A 23,016-nucleotide genomic window follows, 5' to 3' on the forward strand; every position below is an offset into this window, starting at 1 on the left:
GAGAGACACACATGCCACAGACGTCTCCAGACGCTCAGAGGCACGCTGACATAAATGCAGAGAAGGTACAATCGGCTCTTTGTGATGTGGCCATGTGAAAGCTGCTACCTGAAGATGAGGAGGGGGGCGGGCGGAATAACAGAGCAGAAGGACACTTGTTACACTTATTATAGAAATCTGAAAATGCTATCATATGTCGTCTGAAGTGTCTGGCTTTTAAAACATTAAAGACCTGAATGAGTCAAAGATGAGAGAAAGGAGAGTTGGAGGAACGAGGGACAAAGAAGAAATGAAGGACTGAGAAGAGGCAGGGAATTTGGGATGAATGGACTCACTGTTAACGAGAGCTGACCTTCCCTCCCTCCCCGCCTACATGAAACCTTGACCCCTCCCTTCCTCCTACAGCTACAGGGTATCTGTCCGTGTGTAGGGGTTCTGTATCCTTCAGCCTCCTCAGGTTTCAGATAATAGCGCTAAACAGATGCTTGTGGGAAGAGATGCCCTCAGTCAGACTGAGTTCATCGTTTCATAATTATTCTTTAAAGAAAAAGAAAAGTAACCAGCTGCACAAAACCACAATTGTTATTTTCTATCCCTGTTCTTACTGAAGATGCTTGAGGGTCCTCTCCATTTATCACAGCTGATGTGAAGAGGGGGAAGCCTAAGCACAAAAAATGGAAAACCCAGTGGAAATATGACATTCCTGCTTTTTTCATGTGTCTGTTTGAGGAGCGTTATATCCTCCTAATCACTCTGCGGTAATCTCAGATCTCTATCTGCTGCCACTTCTTGTCTCTTGAGACCACTTTAAGGTGAAGTGGATGTTTAAGATGTTCATAAAGGTCACCATTTCATTGTTGAAGTGTATCGTTGATTTGATGTCTCAGCAAATTGTGGACGTCCTTTTTCATACAATATTTTTTAAATATTAATATCTATTTCATTCCTTATTCGAATAAGGGAAGGGTTCATAGTAATGAGTGCACTGGAATGTAATTGGTGCTTTTATTTAAAAGCTAAAAGTGATCCGGTTGTTAAAGATCCTCATGAGTCAGCGCAGCATCTCGTCATGTCGGAGTCTATTTATGTTTCCCGTATCCCAGAGCACGTTCCATTTTGTGTTAAATTCAAGTATGAGCTTCAGTTTAGTAGATTTCTCTGTTTAAGCTGAAAGTTTTCACTAGAGTCTGTAGTAAATATCATTTATATTTCTAATTGTTAGATTCTGAGGTGAAATAGTGCTTCTGTTGATATTCTGGCCAATTAAGGATTTTTTCAATTAAAAAGAAATAGTGTCTTAATTATAAATCTTCTACAAGTGTGTTAATAACAGCATTTGATGAATCAATACAACGTGTGTGTATATCAATCAATCTCTTTAGATCAAAGACAGAAAGATATCTTATTTTGCTGATATCTTATATTTTCGTCTCCACTCTCTTTTACTCCCAGAGTAAACAGACCGACTTCCAACCAACCCTTTTTCTTGTCATGGATTGATATTAATTACGGTTACTGTAGTCCTTCAGAGTCTGTGATTAGAGCCGTTTCCAGAGCAACCGTCTGCTTTTCTCAGTAACAACTTGTTCCTTTTAACGTCAGTGATATGCAGAGGGATAGTCAACTATTGTATAATTAGCCTATCACTGCCCAAGTATTTAAACATAGCTGTGCAATAAGATATTTCTTAACATTATGCACATGTTGCTTGTGTCGAGTGGTTTTCAGCATCAATTGAAAACAGAGATCTTTGTATGAGTTTTGTAAACCTATACTTGCTAAATATTTGCGACACGCCTTTTTGGGGGGAGATTCTGTTTGATTTCACAAACTGTCCTGCAGTGATGGAAGTTTCTGGAGATGCTTAATGAAAGAAGCGGGCATACCTGCCGGATGCGGGTGTCGAGTACATTCGTTCAACCTACCAGCCACCGTGGTGAGTAAAGAAAAGTAACATAGGCTAACAGAGGGATTTGTGACAGAAAACAGCATAAATTAAGTCCAGGTCCTGTGGGTGCAAATTATACTAAAGAACTTCAAAGTCATCTGACTGCTTGTTTCTGTTTATGAAAAAGTAGCCGTGTGCAGTAATATAGACAATTGAGGATGACTCGTGACGCATCGTGATATCAACTCAAATTGTTGTCTGGAATATCTACTGTTGTGTTAACTTAACATCGAGGGAAACACTTCAGAACACAAGTTCTTCTTCGAGTACATTCTTTGAGATGTGCTTTAACATTAGGCCCCTTCACATTGTATTTCTCATGATGTTTTTTCCTGCTGCTGTGAGTTTTGTTGTTTTTTTTGTAGCATTGTGGTTCTAAACTGACCTTAAACTAATCTCAGATGCAGTAGCAGGTCTAAAATGTGAACCTTAGTGACCTGCAGATAACCTGTAATTGACCCGAGCACACTGGCTGACAGTGATCAATAAATTTAAAAAACAGCGTTGTGTCCATCTGCGCTGGTTTGTCCTTGAACTGCACACTGAGCCTCCAAAACCTTCCAGGTTGTTGCTTCTGGCTGGCCCAGTTCTCACCCTGACCTCCCACTCACTGATATTTACAACAATTAAAAAAGGAGCAAAGGATGGTGAAATCACTCCTTGTTGTCTCTTCACACTTTCTCGTACTATTACAAAGTTCTTTCTGGTTACTCTTGTGCATCTTCTTTTTACTTCTCAAGAGTCTTTATTTACTTTAAATCTCTGTGTCAGATTGCTTTCTCTCTCAGTCATCCCCCTTTCTTTTTTAATCTGAGGGAAGAGAGGGAGATTAGGTGAGAGAGCAGGAAAGGTAGGGAACAGAGAGAGAGAGAGAGAGAGAGAGAGAGAGAGAGAGAGATAAAGATTATCCCCGCAGATTTGCACTTTGTGAACTGAAAAGAAACCGAGGTCAGTAAATAGTGGACAGGGAAAGAGAGAGAGAGAGAGGTTGAAGAACGGTCAGAATTGAGACAGTGAGAAGGATGAAAGAGGAAAGGAAATGGTTGTTTAATGTTGGGAAAGAGGAAAATGGAGTAAGGAATAAAATAAAGAAAAGATAAAGAAGTTGATTGTATCTGATGGGCTTTGTAATTCTGATTATTCTGCCGAAATAAGAACATCTGGGTCAGAAAGACAGAAAACAAGAGTCAGGCTGAAAGCTAATACAGCACGAGTGACTTTATTTCAGTAATCCATGACATAACAGAGACGGGGCTGAGCTCAGCTGTGGAGCTCCTGTCCATCTGTCTCCACTGAGTGACACTTTCACTGTATTGAACAAGTCACACTAAAGTTTGATCCCTAAAATAAAAGGATTTGACTGACATGTAATCACAATAAAAAGGCTGAAAGGATGCTGAAAGGATACTGAAATAACTACATCATGATGAGGATTTGTAAAAAGTCTGACAAAGCAGCTCTGTCTTCCTGACAACAAGAAAATCACCCCTAAAATGTTTCCTTTTTTTTTGGATGCAGTTTGGTTCAACCAACTCTGTTGCATCCCAGGAGAGCAGAAGAAGCCCAATGCTGACAGTCTTTCATTTCACAGGGTCATTCACATTTATCAATCAGCTTTAAAAAACTGAAATCCTTAGAACTTTGCATCAATTATTGATTTTTTAATCTATTCAAGTCTTTACAAGAACTTGGGTTCGACTTCCTGATGAAGGCTTCATGCCAAACCGTGATGTGTGTTTTAAGGTCTACATGACCGTGTCATGGAAATAGACATTTTAACAGTTTAAAATAGACTACAGAGTGCCTTGGGGGTTTTCTTGCTTTTGTTATGATTGCATGTATCCCAATTTAAGGAGCAACTCAAACATAATCTGATTTGAGTCCAGGAAGAAAGTGCTCCTTTCTACATTACATTTTTTTTTATGGAAGAATGTGTGACTTTTTGATCCAGTAGATGTCGCCCCTTGAGCACCAGCAGGAAACCAAAACAAACTGCTGTTTGGAGACACCTCCACTCTCCTCCAGCGACACACCTCCAACCCCACTCGCATAACGCACAGCAAGAAAACGCACCATAAAAGCACCTTTAAGTGCAAGCGGCGGCGAGATTGTCCTTTTCTCGAGCTGCAATTTATTTTTAGCCTACATTGTTGTGTTAGCAGGCTAATGTTAGCACACTTTGGTTAGCTCCTAGCTTCATATTGAACATAAATTGACACAGAGTGACCGTGATCTAAACACATTTACATAACATCCAAATAAGCAGTGAGTATATTCTTCTGCTTTTTTCTGGACTTTATCTTTAGCTTTTTACACAAGTCCGTCCTGTCCATGTAAACATGATGTAAACACGGCTCTGACAACAGTACAGCTGACGGGACTCGAGCTTCTCACTCTTTGTAGACAGTCATGACTCAGAAAGACATCGTTATACTTGATTTCTGCTGCATTTATGTATAAAATGTCGCTCATTCTGCCTCTAAGATTTGTGCATCAACTTTATTTGGAAAGCCTGAGCTGTGAAGGGGCATGTTGTATCATTTAAAACATTATTTATTTATTTTAGACATAGGAGTAGAGAGTGTCACTATGACTAAATGTTGTCTTCACCTGGATATTCTGTTCGTTTTCTTGTTGACACTTCTCGCTCTGAAGATTGTTCGGTTGAACTATTTGTCTTTCCTCTCTTTTCTTGTTTTATTATTTCCTCACTCCCTGCTTGCAGAGAGGAGCCTAACAGAGTGCTTTGTGTGTGTTTTTGAGTGTGCGTGTCTGCAGATGGCTCCAACAAGGAGTAGGGGACAAGTGTTGCCCAAAGGTCACTATGGATAGTAAGAGTTTGTATGCGTGTGGGTGCATGTGTGTGTTTTCCCTACAGCGGTTTTTAGGGTGACCTCCATGACAGCTTTACTTCCTGACACACAGACTGACAAACACACACACTCACACACACCCTTTAGGCTGTAGCCAGTTCCATGTGATACGATCATTGTGAGAAAGCAAACCCGAGTTAAACGGTGAGCTATCATGCAGTGGCAGCATTGTTGGTGATCTCGTTAGAATAAAAGTGTAGACGGAGAATGTGAGTTTGGGAAAAACCAACGGCCTCTACAGAGGAGAAATTTGTCCTGAGTTGTGTGGTACTAAACTTTCCAAAGATGGACAGAGACTGTGAAATTGTTCTGAACAGGGTTTAGTCCACCCATTTAGCCTCCAATCAGTAACCCACAGGGTGAAAAAGACCCAACCTGTGGTGCATCTTGTGTCTCTTGAATGATGTATCCTTAGTCCTCGGCCCACCTAGGATCAGTTGTGGACCTGCCGTCTTAAGGATCTTTCAAAACCCTTAAAGCTGCTCAGAGGAGAGACGATTAAGAAGAGGGGAGGGAGATCTAAGGAGCTATGAACGAGGACCACAAGAGCGTACTACATGGAAGTCTTTTTATTGACAGACACGCCCCCTTATTGGATATCACTTAATGATTGGACGCTGAAGTGAATCAGATTTCAATTAAATTTCACAACACTGAAATATTGAGTATATCTTTCATATAATCAATATAATAGAGTTTATCTCTCACAGGTTTTATGTGTGATCAGAATCAGAAACATTTATTTGCATTGATATGTATATATTTGACTTGGTGTTTTATTGGGAAACACTTATCATTGAAGTACTGCAGAAATAGTCAAGGCTCTAAAACAGCAGTAGTCCTGCTGACTGTGAATTTAAATGGAATAAGATAAAATATATATAATATCATTTAAAAATGGACAAAAGGTGCAATAGAGGAGCTGTACACTCGTGCAGGTATGTTCATGCTTACAGTTCGACTTATGGTGGATTGTCAAACAGACTCCATTTCGTTTTGGAAACACCAGCAGGTGAGTCTCTGTCTCAGGAAGATAAGACTGCAGTCAGAGACTTCAGAGCAATATAAGACTCAAAGGCTCTCAGTGCAGATAACATCACTATTCCACATTTGAGGTTATTTATAAATAATGTATTTTAATGTTTTATGTTTGCTTAATGTCATATTTCTATATTTATTTTGGATTTTATTTTTGAACATTAATTATTTAAAATTGGACCAGTGAATGCACATTAATGGACCTAAACATGTAAACATGCCAGATTGTAGCCAGAGGTTAGTTTCCATCTGTAGCCCCGGGGCAGGTTGGTGGTTCACACATACTATATACACAACTACGTATAACCACAGAGACAAGCAAATACCAATACAACAAATATTGACCAAACAAAAACATAAACTGTACATTAGTTGACACAGACATATATACAAGTTTAAAAAGTGGCTGTGTGATTTTGTTCAAAACAAAGCACAGATAAAGTGAGTGAAAGTGCCTCAAGTGCTTAAAGTGTCTGATATGGGATGTAAAGTGCTGGAGTATTGCACAAGATTACTTTTTTTTGGGGGCCTTTTTTCCTTTATTAGAGAGGACAGCAGAAGAGAGACAGAAAACGTTGTAATGAGAGAAAGTAGAGGATGGCATGCAGCAAAGGGCTGAGGTTGGATTCGAACCAAAACCCCCACTGTGACGAAAAGCCTCCATACATGGGGCGTGTGATATACCGCTAGGCTCTCCGGCACCCCAACATATTTTCACATTGAATATTCTCTGTGATTATAAAAAGTTCATTTTGAGTGATTCTTGAATCCTCTATTTCAATGTTTCTCGTTGTCTTGATGCTTTCGATGTCTTGTGTGAAGCACTTTGAATCGTCTTGTTGCTGAATTTTGACGTTGCTTTACAAATAAATTTGCCTCACCTTAAATCTCCCATACGCAACCAACACAAATGATCCAACAGTTTAGATTGTGCAACTTTAGGAGGAGATGTAAATCTCCCTGGACTTTTGTTCTGAAGGCACCATCATGCCGCCAGTTTCCTGCAGAAATTTCTGCAATATCTCCAGCAACATAATTTATTTTTAGCCAGCTAATGTAAATAAAGGCAAGCCCTTGATCTTCATTCTTGGTGTTGTTTCTACATCATGAATGTATAAACTGGCTGTAAATTAAATCAGTGGGAATGATTTGTGACACTCTGTCTAGAGATGTGTAGAATACAAAAAGCAGGTGAAGTGTTTTAAGCCTCTGGCTGGAGCTGATGCATGTTTTTTTTCTTGCTGTTTGACATTTATCTTATTCTAGCTTAATTGCATTCAGGAAAATTAAATCTTCTTTTAGTGTTCTGTAGGAACCTCTCCTTTATACGCGCCACACTTCTACCTGTGGGCACACAAAGAATTAGAGCCACTGCGCCCAGAGTTTCCACACACAAGTGTTACAATTAATCATGTGTATGTACTCTGCAAAGAGTCTTTCCACAGTGAATAAGTCAGGGCTACAGTTACGTCTACGAGTTGTGAGCTCTTATTATGGCTTTATGGTCCGACTTTATCGTCAACAATGGAGTGCAGCAGAGGGAGGTGTTTGCACAAGGAGCTGCTGTGTGTCAGGTCTGTAGCCACTCATTCATACACACACAAACCTTGTCCTGACCTTTGATTTTGTCCCTGTCCATCTTCACTCTTTTGTATTCTGTTAAATTCATGCTGCACTTTTCTTTTCACCTCCCCTCCGTTGGATAGCTGAATTTGCAGTGTTTGACACAACAGCAATTTTCTGAAATCTTTGTAGAATTATTTTAGTTGCAGCACAATTCAATTGTTTAAATAGTTTTGGACTTTTGCATTGTTTCTGAATTTGCTGCCTGTTTACCTAGTGTCAATCATTGCTGGGTATTTGTCATTTTGTCTGCATCCATATTTATGAATTATGATGTTTAGATGATAAATTGTTGTTAGTAACAGAATTCTTTACAACGGAATACGCGAAAAGAATTTACTTAGGTATTCAGACTTATCAACATTTTTGATATGTCTCAGAGCTCCACACAACATGTCTGTGAAGCTCAAAATCCACTCTGATCCTGTATTTGATCATGCCTATAAACCCCTCTATTTCAGCCCTGCTCAGAACAGGCTGTTTCTGTGTCTGTAGCTTTAAATGTAAATGAGCCTTGTCTGACCACGCCGCTCTCTCGAAGAGCTTGGGTGTCTCGGGCTTTCTTGCTCCATGTCTTATTTTTTACGTTGAGAAGGCAGACTCAGAGGGCAAAACAAACACCTACCTGTGGGAATGTCCCCCACCTGGGGGAGGGGTTACTGCCCTTTGTGATGTCATGAAGGGAAAATCTCCAAACAGCCTGTTTGAGCACACATTCTCTGAAAAGTGGAGCAGGCAAGAGACGGAGAGGATAGAGTTCCTTTGCCTGTTCCCGGACAGGGTTTGTCGACAGACTAGGGAAAGATTTTAGTGTTTGAAAAACTTGGTAAAGTGTATTTTGCATAATATGGGACCATTACAAATTTTCTGTGTCCCTATGTTTCGCAGTACCAGCTTGAAGGATGTTTCCTCTGTTTAAAGTGAAATCTGCATTAATAAAAATAATTGTTGTTTTTGAGCAAGGAGCACAGATTGCTTTATGCATTAAGGATAAAAACGCACAATATAATAAAAAACATGCACAGATTTCAAACACATGCATAAAACCTCCTATCTCCTTACACAGTCTGGTGATTCTAAAACAATTATAAAGGGCGCATATGGAAATATTCTACACTTTTGAGATTAATTGAACTTTTCTTAAAAACATGCAAATAAAAAAATGAGTTTTTTTCGGACTGACAGCAGATGAAGGTTAATTGATCTTCGCTAATTAAGAGGAATCTTGAACTGGCTCTTTAATCCCCATTAGCTTCCCTTCATTGTTCAATGAAGCACAGTGCTTTTAATTAACATTTTAATTATTGATGAAGCGCCCGATCATGCTCTGTTAATTCACTTATTAATCGAAAAAAAACAACAGCAAACTGATCGTTTCTTTCAATCAATCTCTCTTCTGTTTCCCCTCTCAGCCTCCTCTGTCCCATCCTCCGGGCAGATAAACTGAACAAAGAGCTTCACAAAACACGTTTTTATATTTCTAATGTATATTTAAAAATCAAATTACAAAGAAACACTCCTAACAGTGCTCCTCATGGTCATATTCTTTTGTCATTTTCTTGCTCTTTCTCGGTCACGTTGCTCTCTTTGTCCCATCTGTCCTTGTAGCATCTCTCCAGCCTCCTTCACTCTCTCCTCTCATTCTACTCCATGTTACTTATTTTTGTAACCGTTAGTCTTTTATCTGTCTCGCTCCTTTCTCTGCTTCTATGCATCTCTCCCATCACCCTTTATATCATGTCTCTGCTCACATCATCCCTCATATTCCCCCTCTTCCTATTTTACAATGCAGACGTTTATTTTCCTCATTTTAATACAACACCAAATGTAACCGTCGTCATTATGACTGTTTTTGTCCCCATCTGCACTGCAGCTGTGTTTGATTCTCTGATTGTAGCATTAGACAACAAACATGCAAATGTGTTACTTGCCTGGCGGCCAAGTTGTGGCTGTCACATTTCCCACGCTGGCTGTCAGTCAGGCTCGGGCACTGTCATCAAACTTTGCTGCACAAATGGCTGTCTGTTGCCTCACTGTGCTCCGTGTGTTGGGAGCTCACATTTTTTGGAAAGAATCAAATGGATTCGTACATTTGGTATCAACTGATATGTGACTGGACATATTTTTAATGTGTTATGAAGAGAAATGTTTCTTCAACTTGTATTTAATGTAAATTCAACAGAAGTAATCTGAGAGATAATTTGTGATTTTGTTGAGTGGAGAGAAAGACTAACTACCAATTTCCACATACTGTAGTCAATGCATGCTGTGTCCCGTCAGTGCCACGTTTTTTTGTTGTATTGGATGGAGTGCGCCCTGCCCAACTTGGTCTGTTTCTGGAGCTTGAGCACAGCAGAGAGCAGACATGAGCAGCTGAACACACATCACAGGAGAACAACAAGATCACGCAAGGATAAAGAGAAAAATGTGCAAACAACATATTGCTTAGTCTTTCTGAGGATGGGTTGCTTTCCATTTGGGGCCTGTTTTGAAGTATATTGTGTTTTATTTTTAAATTGAACGGACGCGCTGTGTGTTACCTTTTCTGACTGTCTCTGTTCGGCTCTGGCTAGTTTGCTAAGCTTGACGCATAGTTGCAGCGGTCACCGTCGGAAATAGACTAGCATTTGAAACATTGCAGAGCAGAGTGGTGCTGCTGATGGAGACGGACCCTGGCGTTTGCTGTGGAAACAGGAGCATTGACTTGAGTACAGCGGCGCTGTAGTGCGTGCCGCACGGACTTGAAGATTGGAGTCATTTCAATCTCTTCTTCTGCTGAGTTTTTTCACATTTCTGGAAAAACCGCATGGTAAACTTCTGAAAATGACTGTCAAAAGGAATCTCAAGTTGTTCATGAGATTTTTATCAATAGCCAAATTATATGAAAAGGACTCTTCCTCTCTAAAACAAACACACCTGGTGAGTAAAACAGGTAAAAACACAGTGAGGTTTGATATGAGGATAGAAAAGTATTTTTCCACAAGCTGAATTATACACAGAGGTCTCCTCCTCTCCAAAAAGACCTGTGGAATCAATCAAAAAAGTATCATATAAAACGAAGCAATTCACACTAACAATTAGTGTCTCTCTGCAGCTCCCCGACAGCAGACTTTGAGCCGAGCTGCTTCTAACTTTAGCTAAATGCTAAAGATCCCAACGTCTGGTGACAGGAATTCTTTGGTGATGTGACAAAGGTTAAACGAGGCAGACGTCACTGGATGGACTAGAAAGTAATTGACTGGAAATGTTTGAAAGGCTGGCAGACAGCTGGTACTTATGGAACGCCCTAATAAATGGGGGTCTGGAGTTTATGTAAGCTAAAGCAGAAGTTTAGAATATTTGAAGCCATAGCCACTTATCAGAAAATGAAGTGCTTGGTACATCCCTGGAAACCCTAAGGACCAGCCATAGGCGTGAGTTGTAAGCTGTCACTCTCTTCCACACAGATGAGCTTTTATTTAGTGTCCGGTTTACCAGCCTGTGGAGAAGAATGAAGAGTGAAATGCTCAACTTGCAGCTTGCGTGGTGCAGGTGGAGATGCACATTTCTGGCAGAGCTCAGACAGCTGTTGTGTCCAGGCTGTGACTAAAGAGGCTCCACAGATTGTGAACAGATTGCACCAGATCCATTGATTAGGAAAACTGAGAATGAATCTTAAACAACAGCTTCTCCTTCAAAGCTGAGGAGCTCCTCAATGTGAGCTCTCAACAAGAGCCTCCTCACACGTCGACTGAATCCTTACAAGAGCTTCTCTGTTTTTCTAACAAGAGTCAGGGTAAAAACAGTAAGTACCTCAACTGTTGGAGCGTTTATCAATGAGTCACAGTCAATGAACAGCTGCTGAGGGCCGAAATGCAAAAGTAAATCTATTTCTTTCTTTTTTTGTCCACATTTTTGCTAGCAAACTAGGTGCATGAGAAGTCAGGCACACAAACAACACATCAGCACATGCAGCAGGAATGGTGTTCTGATTGATTAGCATCACTGTTTGCAACAAATCCTGCAAAAGAATCCCTGTGGAAATTAATCATTGCCAAAATCACCACTTTACCCGCCCATCTTTACGACAATGCAGCAATATTTGTATTTATCATTGAGAGATCATTTAAATTATAAATCAAAAGATTTCTGACTTTATTATCCGAAAGGGGCATTGTCATTGCTAGCATGGTTTGCAAGAGTATTCAGTTCATGCAACATTAATCTCAGATGGTTTTAGATTTTACGAGTGTGTATTGTGTGGAATGTTTGTTGATGTAATTGATAGGGTGAAGAGGAGCTGTTAAAAAAACTTCTATACATGTAGCCATCAATTTTCATTCCACACACACAATTGAACACTGCTAGTTTACATTAGGATGGGGAGCAACTGGATTGACAGTTTTGGCTTAAAGAGCTTTAAAGCAGAAAATCTTTTCCAACTACCGTCTAATGTGGTCCATATAAAATGAGCAGCACCCAGTAGTTTTATGTTGAGAGGGAGTTAAGTGTGTTTTCTTGTTTAATATTTCCATGTAAAATGAGTCCAGAAGTTTCTGTAGCAAACCGTTCGAGACAACACTTTTTAAATCTGCTCCTGTAATCACCAGCACTACGATAACGCATGCATAGAGTTTTCTGGTCTTAAGAAGTGTTGGTTTGACACACAAACACACAACCTTACAAGCACAAGCCTTACAAGTTTATTAAATTTGTTAGAATCAATGGATATTTCTAAAAGCACACCTAAACGATTTAATGCGCTACAGAGCAAACAGTGAATCTGTACGCTAGTCTAGTTTGCATGAATTTAAAAGAGCTGTTGAGCATCAATTTGAGGTAAAATTGGCCCCTTTCAAAAATCAGTCAAAAATCTACAATCTTCGGCGAGTTGGTGATAACTGCGCCGCAGTATTTATATACTGTCACACACACATTTTTCAGTGATCAATTTCACCTCTTTCTGACCTGAAAATAATTGAATTGAGTTTATTAATTTAGTTGACGTTACTAGTATTATAAAGTCAGGGGTTGAATTAAGCTTGTCACAATTTGTCCACATGGAGAGGGTCTGCCTCGTTACGTAGCTAGCGGTGGCAATTGATGCACAAGTTATGGAGCTTTTAGTGGCACCAATCCATTTTTTGTGAACTCCACCTTGAGTATGATTCTTTCCATTCACTGCAGAATGGATGAGATGCAGAGGTGATACATGGAAGACTTTGTTGTTAAAGACGTTTGTCTAATTTTGCTCTTCACATATTCCAGTTGTCATTTCTGAGGTTCTAAAAGAGACATATAATTAATAGAGATACAGGCGGTTGAAATAGAAATACAGAGGGATGTCACTGTACACATAATATGTTCTCGGCAGCCCTGGACATAAAAAATAATGTTAGATTGATTAACAGAAGCAGCAGCATAAAGCTCTACTGTGTAAGCTGTCAGAAAAACGCCTCCTCCAAGCTCCAGCTCAAACAGCAACTCATAAAGACAGTACATCAGACACACACTTGTTTCAGAACACACACAGAGACTCAGTCAGTAAAAATAAATATACAGAGACCAACATGCACACATCTTTTTCCTTTGAACAGAATGATATCATGCACACTTCTCTAGTTTGAGATTGGACTTTTTGTTGTCTGAACAAACTGTCCACAATCTCCAAAGCTGAATGTCAAGCTCTAAGTCTGACCTTCCACTTGGACGGACAGAAAACCAGCTGCACTGTGATTAAAACTAACATGATATGAAGGATGTAAGTCTTCTTTGTTTTCATGTTCACTTTTTGTAAGAAAGAGCAGCCTGGAGGGCGTGTAACATCTTTGTCCACTGGAAGGGCACTTAAGAGGGCACATTACAAAGTTTTGTCCACAGGGAGGGCAACCTGCAGGGCCCGTTACCACAATTTGTCCACTGGAAAGCAGGGCTGGGAATCTTTGGGTGTCTCACGGTTCGATTCCGATTCTTGAGGTCACGATTCAAAACGATTCTGGATTTTAGTTAGAGTACATACTTCAGGATGTACTCCAGTCATCTGCGAGCTAATAAAAAAGTGTACATGAAAGTGTAAGATTATACAATTTTCATTATTTGAAAAGGTTTTATACTGATTGCAATAATATAAACATGCAAAGGCAAACGTTAAGACCAAAGGTAACATTTATGATGCCAAAACTAAAACTTTCTATCAAAAAATGTCCAAACTGAGAAAATCCAAAAACTGATAAGCAATGAGAAACACTGACACTCCAACATACGACAAACGACACTGGCAACTCAACAACAATGATCTGACAACACGAGGGAAGGAACACAGAGACTAAATAGACACAGGGGTAATCAAACACAGGTTTCATATTTCTTTTTGCCCGTTCAGAGTTTGCTGAAAGTTCGCTGAAGAAGTGCAGTGTGGGTTGCTCTGCTGTTGGTGTTGGTCCCCGCTGTTCCTCTTTCAACTCTGGGTGATGGCGTATGGTGTGAGAACGGGCGTTCGTAGTGTTTCCGAAAGATTTTACTTTCATTTTGCAAACCCTGCATATTGAATATGGGAGGTTGTAAAATCCAAAATGTGCCCAAACACCTGCCTTCAATGACTACGGGACTGGCTGAATTTCTTGCTGCTCCATTCTGAGCTAGCCTTAGCACTTAGCAGTGTTTAACCATGGTAGCTTGCTCTATGGGAGCCGCGTAGTGCTATGGCGAGACAGAAGGTGTTGGAAAAAAATAGATTTTTGGAAATTATGAATCGATTTAAAATCGCGGAGGATAAGAATCTCGATTTTTACATGAATCGATTTTTTGTCCCACCTCTACTGGAAAGGGACCCTGGAGTGCAGGTTGCCACTTTTTAACAACTGGAACAGCACCCTGGAGGGCACATATCCAAGTTTTGTCCACAGGAAGGGGACCCTGGAGGGCACTTTATCACGTTTTATCTACCACAGGGGCATCCAAGAGGGCAACCCTCCCACCCAGCCTCCTGAGTCCACCAGCAGCCCCCAGAGTCAGAGCCCTGAGAAGCTGTTGAGTGTTATCTTCAAAGTGTGTCAACCTTCTCCATTGCAGCCACTCTCAGCCAGTTTCCGTGTGCTGGCAGTCCTAGCAGGCTAATCACTTACATCACCTTGAGTGTTTCAAGCTTCTAGCACAAGCTGAGGTAATCAGTAAACGGTAACAACAACTTATCAATCTGTCCACCAAATAACTCTAAACCACTGAAGGTTCATCCATAACAGCTGGATAAAGTCATGGTGGAAAATGGGCAAACCTTTTATCCATAAATGATTATCTAGCTTCACCACAATCCATGTGCAAAGTTATTAAATTTGGTTTTCCAACAATAACCACCAAGGCCAGGCATCCAGACACACTGTTTTTAAGTTCACAAACTTTGAGACCCAACAGAGATGTCAGGTCATAACAGAGCGCCTGCACAAGCCTGGAGGAAGACCTTTGACTCACAGATTTCAGATCGGTATCCATTTTAACAGCAGCTTAAATTCAAAACTTTCACCACAATATTTGGTTACAAACAAAAGGAAAAGTATTAGACATACAATGTAGCTCCTGGATTGTCCTTAAACAACAGAAATACACACAGAAATAGTGGCTGCTCCTTCTCTCAGGTTACATTGGACTCTAATAATACTAGGTTCATATAAATTTGTCGTTTAAGGTGTCAACCAACAAACATTATATGCACGGCAATCCACCTTTGGCTCTCTGTTGATGCATAATGGTTCTTTTTCTGTCCACGTTTGGTTTGTGTTGAGATGGAGAACTGCATCTCTGAATCATTATCATATAAATAGCATGTATCTCATTAGCACTTGTCACCACACTGGCCTCATGGTGACTGTTTAGTTATACGATACATGACCTTTTTAGTACGGGCTTCCACCTGGTGCTGCAGGTGATTCAAAGAGGTGGAGGTCAGATGAGGTGGAGACTGACTGTCACAGTCACATCAGGAATGTCATTTTGAGTCACTACACAACTTTGATCCTGGTGGAGATCACAGAAGAAGTACAAGAAGTAAATCAAATGTGGGCTTGTTTACATTGTGCAGAAAAAAGAAAAGAGAGGGAAGAATCAGGGCAGAGAATCTGAAGGTGTTTTTTAATTGATGCTTTCCGATTCCTTCTTTTGTCTTTAAGATTCTTGTGAGCACTTCTACATGTAAAGCGTGGCATGTACAGGATATGGGTAATTATTGCAGAAATAGATATCTTCTGGTTATGACAGAATCCTGTCATTGGGGTTCATTTAATGACCTGCACGGGCTGATTTGTGTCTTCTGTTGTCGTTATAAGGAAAAGAGTTAAACAAGATTACATTCAATACTGATGGAGGAATAAAAAAGGGTTGAATTAAATAGAGAAAGAGATGGAGAAACCAAGAAGTGCAGACAGCAAAGTGCATCAGGACACAGCTGCACAAAGAAACCCTGCACATTGATTACACACACACACACACACACACACACACACACACACACACACACACACACACACACACATGCATGCAGGTCCAGAAGGTAGGGGATTTAAGGCTCAGTGTCTCTGATTAAGTTGACGGCTTATAAATCTGTGTGACCACTGCTGCCCGCCTTTACTTCTCTCTCTCTGAGTCGTGTTCAAACTCTCTTTATGACTTCTTCAGACTCACTCTCTTCAATCAGATTTTTTTACTCTCATGTCTGCATCTGAAATTAGTACTGAATATTGAATGTGATCTGTTGTGAACAAAATCACCAATATAATTGCCACCCGTTATTTAATCAGTCTCGTCTCTAGCTGATGTATCTTCTTCCTTCTTTTGTCTAAAAACCTTCAAAAGCAAAGAGTTAACTTTCCCTCTGAACAAAAAAACTCCCTACTGACATCAGCTGGTGAATCTGTGAGTAAATAAAAGATGCACACATGACTTAAAGAACTGCTGACAGACTGTAGACTTATCCTATCAGCTTACTATCCCATCAGAGGATCAAATCTAGCTGAATATGTAAAACTCAGCATAAAGAGGAGCAAAAAAGAAGGCAGCGTCGTCCAATTTAAACGGTGGCCTTGAAAGCCACATTCTGTACATGCTTTTTCTCTTTCATTAGAAATACCAGAAAATTGTGTCATTTTGAAAAATATACGAAAGACAATAAGAATACAGGTATGTCAATGATTAGGGTCTGATTCATCATGAATGGCTCAAAGTGTAAGATAAATGTGAGTGTGCCTGATAGGCGCAGAGCAGTGAGATTTTCTTGGAGCTTGAAACTGTTTTGAAAAGCTGTGTTTGTGTTCTCTCAACCAAAGACAAACTCTGCTTTCAGACAGAGGAGGAGGTGAATTCGGTGTTCTATATTTGCATGAATTTTAGCCTGGAATCACCAGACCATTTCAGAAATGCAAGTCAGTCTGAGACCTTTCAGTTCATTTCTAACTTTAAGTGAAGCAAAAAAAAAAAAAAAAAAAACTTTTCTGGATGCTTAAACCAATTAGAGCGACCAAACGGGTGAGGTAAAGATAGGCTGCAAGGCCAGGTAACAGCTCCAATATCCCGTTCATACCGCTTTTAATTCAACATAATACACAAACACATCATTTAGTAGCCAACCCAGACGATGCAAAGCTTCAAATACCGTCTGCTTTGTTGATCTCTAATGAGGTAGGCGACCTCTATTGTTCCATACCAGCGGCAGCCATCTTGGTTTATTATGATGGACTTGGACTTGAGCTTGTATAGCCCTTTTCTAGTCCTCTGACTCTGACTGTCACGTCTACCCAATCACACTCATTCACACTCTGATGGCAGTGGTTGCTATGTAAAGTGTCCATCAGCTGTAACTAATCCAAATCATACACATTCACACGCCGCCACCGAAGCATCGGGAGCAACTTGGGGTGAAGTGTCTTGCCCAAGAACACATTCTACCAACTGAGCCACAGCCGCCCATGAGGCCTCGATTTACATGTCTAACTGTATTGACTTATATTCCCTTTTCTAATGTAGTCAGAAAGACTGGTTGCAACAGGTTGTCTCTAAGGGAACACTCACACTAGCAAAGTGCTTTAGGTTGTCCCACCTCCCCATTCCCCCCGCTGGCCTGCACTCACACTGCTCCTGGACTAACCAGGGCCTGAGCATGGTTTCCCCTGGTACATAATGCTGTAACACAAAACATGAATGGCTTTATGAGATCAAGAAGCGTGCCTTGTTTACAAGAAAAAAGGGACCGTTGGGTCCGCGTCCGCACATCGGAGAACAACACAGAGAACATGTCAGCTACTTTACTGACTCAGTGTCTTATTTTGAGTCATGTTAGTCAGATAAAGACTGAACACTCCGGGATTTCTCAATAATGGGGGCTGTCCACGTTTTGTACCTGCATGCTTGTGCTCGTGCATGAACTGTACTGTGCCAAAGCACACCTCTTCTAAGCGTGCCAGGGCCAAAGAAGTGTGCTGTGCTTGAGCACAGATCGGAGCACTCACACTAGTCAAACAAACTGGACTTTAGGGGTGAAGTGGGCTTGGGCAAGGTAAGGTTTGCCTAGTGTGAGTGCGCCCTCATTACTCCTTTGTGTCGTAAAATCCAACTTGTCCAACTGTTGCTATGGGAGTGATGGAGACTAAAAAAAGAATCAGTGCGCGGAGAACCTGCAGAATATTTTATATGGAAAGATGAACCTGCCTCAGCTCCACTCCCTCTCTTGTGTTTCTGTTTACATATATTAAATACCAGATGGCAGGACTACATTTCACACATTAACATTATGAACTATCAGAGGGCTCAACTGCTGCCTGGAAATGATTTTTTTTTTTCTTTGGCAGGAAGAAAACAGTAAAGTAAATATCTCCCAAGTTCCAGGATATTTATTCAGGGATAACAAATAAAGCTTTTTTAAGCCTTTGATGCATTCTGCGATTTGCATTTTTAAAAACCCTCTGTTTAGTTGCTTCCAGATTTGAAGCAAAAGGGATATGTTTTAATTCCCACAAAGTTTTTTTTTTTTTCTCTATTTGCACTAAAAGTACCACACTAAAGATGGTGGGGAAAAGAAACAGAGTTTGAACACTTAAAAGAAAAAATAATATCTGTGACTTTGTGTTACTCCAATAAACTGTATAAATGATGGACCCTGCTTTTTTTAAGTCGCCTTTTTGAACACTTCCTCTCCATCCATTATTTTGCAACCATGAGATACCTGCATCACTACAGCTCTGCTTTATAAAATCACAAAGATCTTCTGATATCTACATGTTTACTTTTAAGCATCAATATTATGGGGGCATTGTTTGCTCTTCCGTTATGAAAACAAACAAGATCTACATGCTTCCTTTAGAGGAACACTGTTTGTAAGATGACTTGTTCCTTTGGATTTTGGGGATGAATTTCAGAAACTAGAAGCTGGAACAGCTCTGCCGAAGACTGTTCCCTAAGACAAGTGACACTGATGATAATGATTATAACTAGCAAAAAAGCCAGTCTAAAATAGCGAAGACAGTGTGTCAGCTTCCCTGATCTCCTTTGTCGGATCACTCCACAATGTAGGGGCCTTTAGTTTTAGTTTTAGTTTTGGCCAAGGAGTATTTAGTAATGACCTCCTGGAGGATCTTAGGTCACATGAAGGCTCACAGGGGATCAGGAGGTCAGCAAAGATTCTGGAGCTGACCCTCTACAAGCTTTAAAAGTAATCACCATGATTTCAAAATCAATTCTGAAATGGATTGGGGAGCCAGTGAAGGGATTTTAAAACCAGCGTGATGTGCTCTCTCCTGTTGGACCTGGTGATGAGTCTGGCTGCATTTTAGATCAGCTGGAGTTTGTTGACGTTGTGTTGTTCAGACAAGTGTACAAGTGAATTCCAGAAATCTAACCAGGATGAAAATAATGCTTGAATTCAGTTATTAACAGATAAAAGTGACCTGATTTTTAACAAGAACATAAACGTAGCCTGACATCTTTCACCTCACAGGTAAAAAATAAAGGATGAAACAAGCATAACAGTGAGGAGGAAATTAACATTCATTTACATGAGACACAGATAGTGATTAGCTTCGGATGTTTTAGGACGCTGCGGTGCAGAGAAACAGATGTCGGAGCAGCTATGCATGCAGGTACACGAGGTTCATACTGTAGGGCATGGGGGTGGGGGGGAGGGGGTCTCTGTGACCTCCATACTGATTAAAGCGTCACGCAACCAACAAACAACCAACATGCAGGATGGGGGGGGGGTAAAGGCTAAAAAAAGGCAGATTGTCAGGATTCAGTGTGAGTGAATTCATATTCTGGAACGAGAATCCTGTGCTGCACTCTGTACAGGCGAGGCATGGAGACAAAAAAAAAATTGAATATTTCTTGTAAAATCACAAAGAAATTAGAGAAAAGTACAAAAAGTAAAAAGTGGAAGAACAAAAAGAAGAATCTGAGAAATGCTGTCCAATGAAATGCCACAATGTTTTACCTCCAGCCTCCCCTTTTAAAGGCAGATGGTTTCTGACAAGAGACAATTGGCAATTTTAATTGTAGCCATCATTAGCACCCTTCCACCTCATCCATACTTGGTGACTTCCAACTGACACACCCCTTTTTTTAAGCCAATGGCAGGCCTTAATGCTATTTGGCACTTCCTGGATATGAAAGTGGAGTGAAAGCATGGCAGAGGCAAACAGGTGGCAAAACATTTCTACGTGCTAAGTCATGCTATACAGTATGCTAACTTTAAGTCCGACCTCCCAGCTTGCTGATGTTAATGTACAGTAAGGTTGACTGTGTAAGAATTTTACATGCATGTGTGTGGAGGTGGCTTTATGAAATGGTCTTCAGCTCCACTGGTATTTCTGCACAGAGGGAGGATTTCTTTAAAATGCTTCATATCCCTTAATATATATCCCTTATTCCATTTTAGCTTATTCAAAGTATGACTTTGCAAAAATCTCAAATTACTTTTATTTGATGGCGTCGTTTCCCTTCAGTTCTCCTTACACCCCCCAAAACACACACACCACTTGTACCTGCTCTCTGCACACAGAGACTTGTCCCTCCTCTTCAGTAGTCTCTCGTTGTATGTGTCTGTTGAATTGACTGTCTGCTTCACCTCAATGTTTCACAAAGTCGCAGAGGTTAAATGTTCGAGCGAATCTGTTTTGAGCGCTCATGAGTCACGATGGAGGACGATGATGATAACGACGTACATTACAGGAGCGATCAAGAAGAACGTGGTTCTCTAACCCTAACCCAACTGGGGAGGATTTATGTGTAACAGAAAAGGTCTGTCCTCAATTTTGGACGTGCCTGAGCACACCTCTGTATGTAAGCTTGTGTGTGTGTGTGTGTGTGTTTGTGGTTCTCTTCAGAGGGTGTGTGGACCCTCCTCAGGTCGTGTCCTGGGGGAGGAGACTTATCAAGCGATCTGAAACGAAAGATAGATAAAATAATAAAATGAAAAGCCATCCTATAGTGTCATTCATCTGCATTCATTTTTTTATCTGATAAGTTATTTGAGTTGAACGCGTGATTTGACAGCAGTAATTCTGTGTGTATTTTTTTTAAGAATAACTTGTCTTTGGCTAACCACTGGTTTCACAATGCTGCTCCTGAGAGTTTATGTGCAGATTAAACAGTAAACATGTTTACTATGAGTCACCAGAGGAGCACATTAGACACTGTTATTACTAAATGTCATTGACACCTTTTTGTGTTTGTTTGCAGGTGGAGGACAACAACCTCTCTCTCTCTCTCTCTCTCTCTGTCTGTCAGACTCGCTCTGTTTTTCTTCAATCTCTGTCTCCCTCTCTCTCTGCCTGTCCATCAGTCTTTCTGTGTATGCAGCTGAACAGCAGCATGCCTGTATGTTTACCGGCAGCACAAGCAGAAGCATTATGGAAGTGAAAGAGCGACGTCCATACTGCTCTCTCTCCAAGAGCCGCAAGGACAAAGAGGGGCCGTACACAGGTGAGACAGAAGAGTGACATCAATTGTTTCCCTACAGCTTCATACAAACTGTGAACTCATCATGAATGATTCTTTATTCTGTATTAATCTCTGTAATTGTAATTCAAACAGATATAGGGATAATAAAGAATGAGCATGTTTATGTCTATGCTGTAGGTTCATCAGGGGACAGTGAGGACTGTGCCATCAGCTCTCAGGGGCTCCGGGTCCCCACTCAGAAGTCCTACTCGTCCAGTGAGACCCTGAAGGCCTTCGACCAGCACCAGGACCAGACCAGGTCAGCCCTGAAAGCTGCGGCAGGAATATAAATGTGTTCAGATCTAAAATATGCTCAGTTTGGAAAAATGCTAAAGAAAGGTTTGTGGTACATAGATGTTAAAGCAATACAGTCAATTTGAAGCTGTCCTCTGAAAATCATGAATCTTAAGATCATATTTTAGGCATTATAAGGAAATTAAACCAAAATGTGCCAGTGCCAGCAATTTCTTTCGGGCGTACATGCATAGCATTCTTAAAAAATTCCTGTACTTTTTCCTCACATCCAGTATGTGAGCAAATGGGGCCCAAAATCATCGAGGATGTAGACAGCTTATCTGTGCTCCGTTCCAAGTCTACTTTCAACAGAGCATGATGCAAGCAAGCATCAAGCTGAACAGAATTGATCGACTCAGACAGGAAGTCAGGCATGGAAACGCACAGAGCATCCGGTCAATTTCAAAATAAAACCCAATATACTGACTCCAAATCGTTTATACCATCAGTTCATCAACATGACTTCAAACAGACACAAACTGAACCGCAAATCAACCTCGGAAAAACATGTTTTTTTTCTTTATCCCCACTTGATATAAACCCGTGAGTACAGCTGCTCATGGCTGCCCTGCCCTACACTCACACTGTAGGAGGGAGCAAAACCGTACATGGACTCTGTGGAGATTACAGGTCACAGTATTAACTGAATACTGCCCACTCATTGCGAAACAAAAACATTAGTTTTTAATGTCAACTAATACATGAGCAAGTATCCAGTTAAAGAAATCAGCTCCACTTATTTGGTAACGTTCATTGTAATGGGATATGGACACTTACTTTTTGATATATCATCCAAAGTGAAATTGTCCTATCAGCTTTGACGTTGTTGTTGCTGTTTATTTTAATTTCCGGTAACGCTCTGTTTGATCCCAGATTAAAATCATTTATTTATGTACCTATAAAACACAATTAAATAAAATCGTTTTTATTTCAAGGACTATTTATTTCGAAAGTATAACAGCTGATGACATCACTCCTTTGTGTTTGACAGGTTACTGTACGGGACGACTAAGGGACACAAGGAGATGGTTCACCGTGAACAGGATGATTACAACAGACAAGGTGGGACAGACCCACACACACACACACACACACACACACACACACACACACACCCACACACACACACTCAACCTTTTTTTGCATGTCTAAACTATAAATTAAAAACACACATTGTACTCGCTCCAGTAGATTGCTCAGCTGTGAAACTTTCTCTGATGGTTGCAATAAACCGTGGGCGGCAGTAGTTCAGTCTGTAGGGACTTGGGTTGGTAACCGGAGGGTCGC

At 40.6% G+C, this 23,016-nt stretch overlaps 1 protein-coding gene across 3 annotated transcripts in view; it reads left to right on the top strand.

Annotated features, from left to right (window-relative positions):
* Positions 1-23,016, top strand: part of LOC109986898 (teneurin-3) — a 319,906-nt gene that overhangs the window by 54,824 nt on the left and 242,066 nt on the right. For all 3 annotated transcript variants that reach the window (XM_065954775.1, XM_065954777.1, XM_065954784.1), the window contains exons 4-6: positions 21,175-21,417; positions 21,574-21,694; positions 22,721-22,791. In XM_065954775.1, coding sequence (XP_065810847.1) covers positions 21,315-21,417; positions 21,574-21,694; positions 22,721-22,791 — 295 coding nt within the window. In that variant the 5' untranslated portion in view covers positions 21,175-21,314. The remainder of the gene's footprint in view (positions 1-21,174; positions 21,418-21,573; positions 21,695-22,720; positions 22,792-23,016) is intronic.

This window comes from Labrus bergylta, chromosome 1, assembly GCF_963930695.1.
Source record: "Labrus bergylta chromosome 1, fLabBer1.1, whole genome shotgun sequence".
Lineage (NCBI taxonomy): Eukaryota > Metazoa > Chordata > Actinopteri > Labriformes > Labridae > Labrus > Labrus bergylta.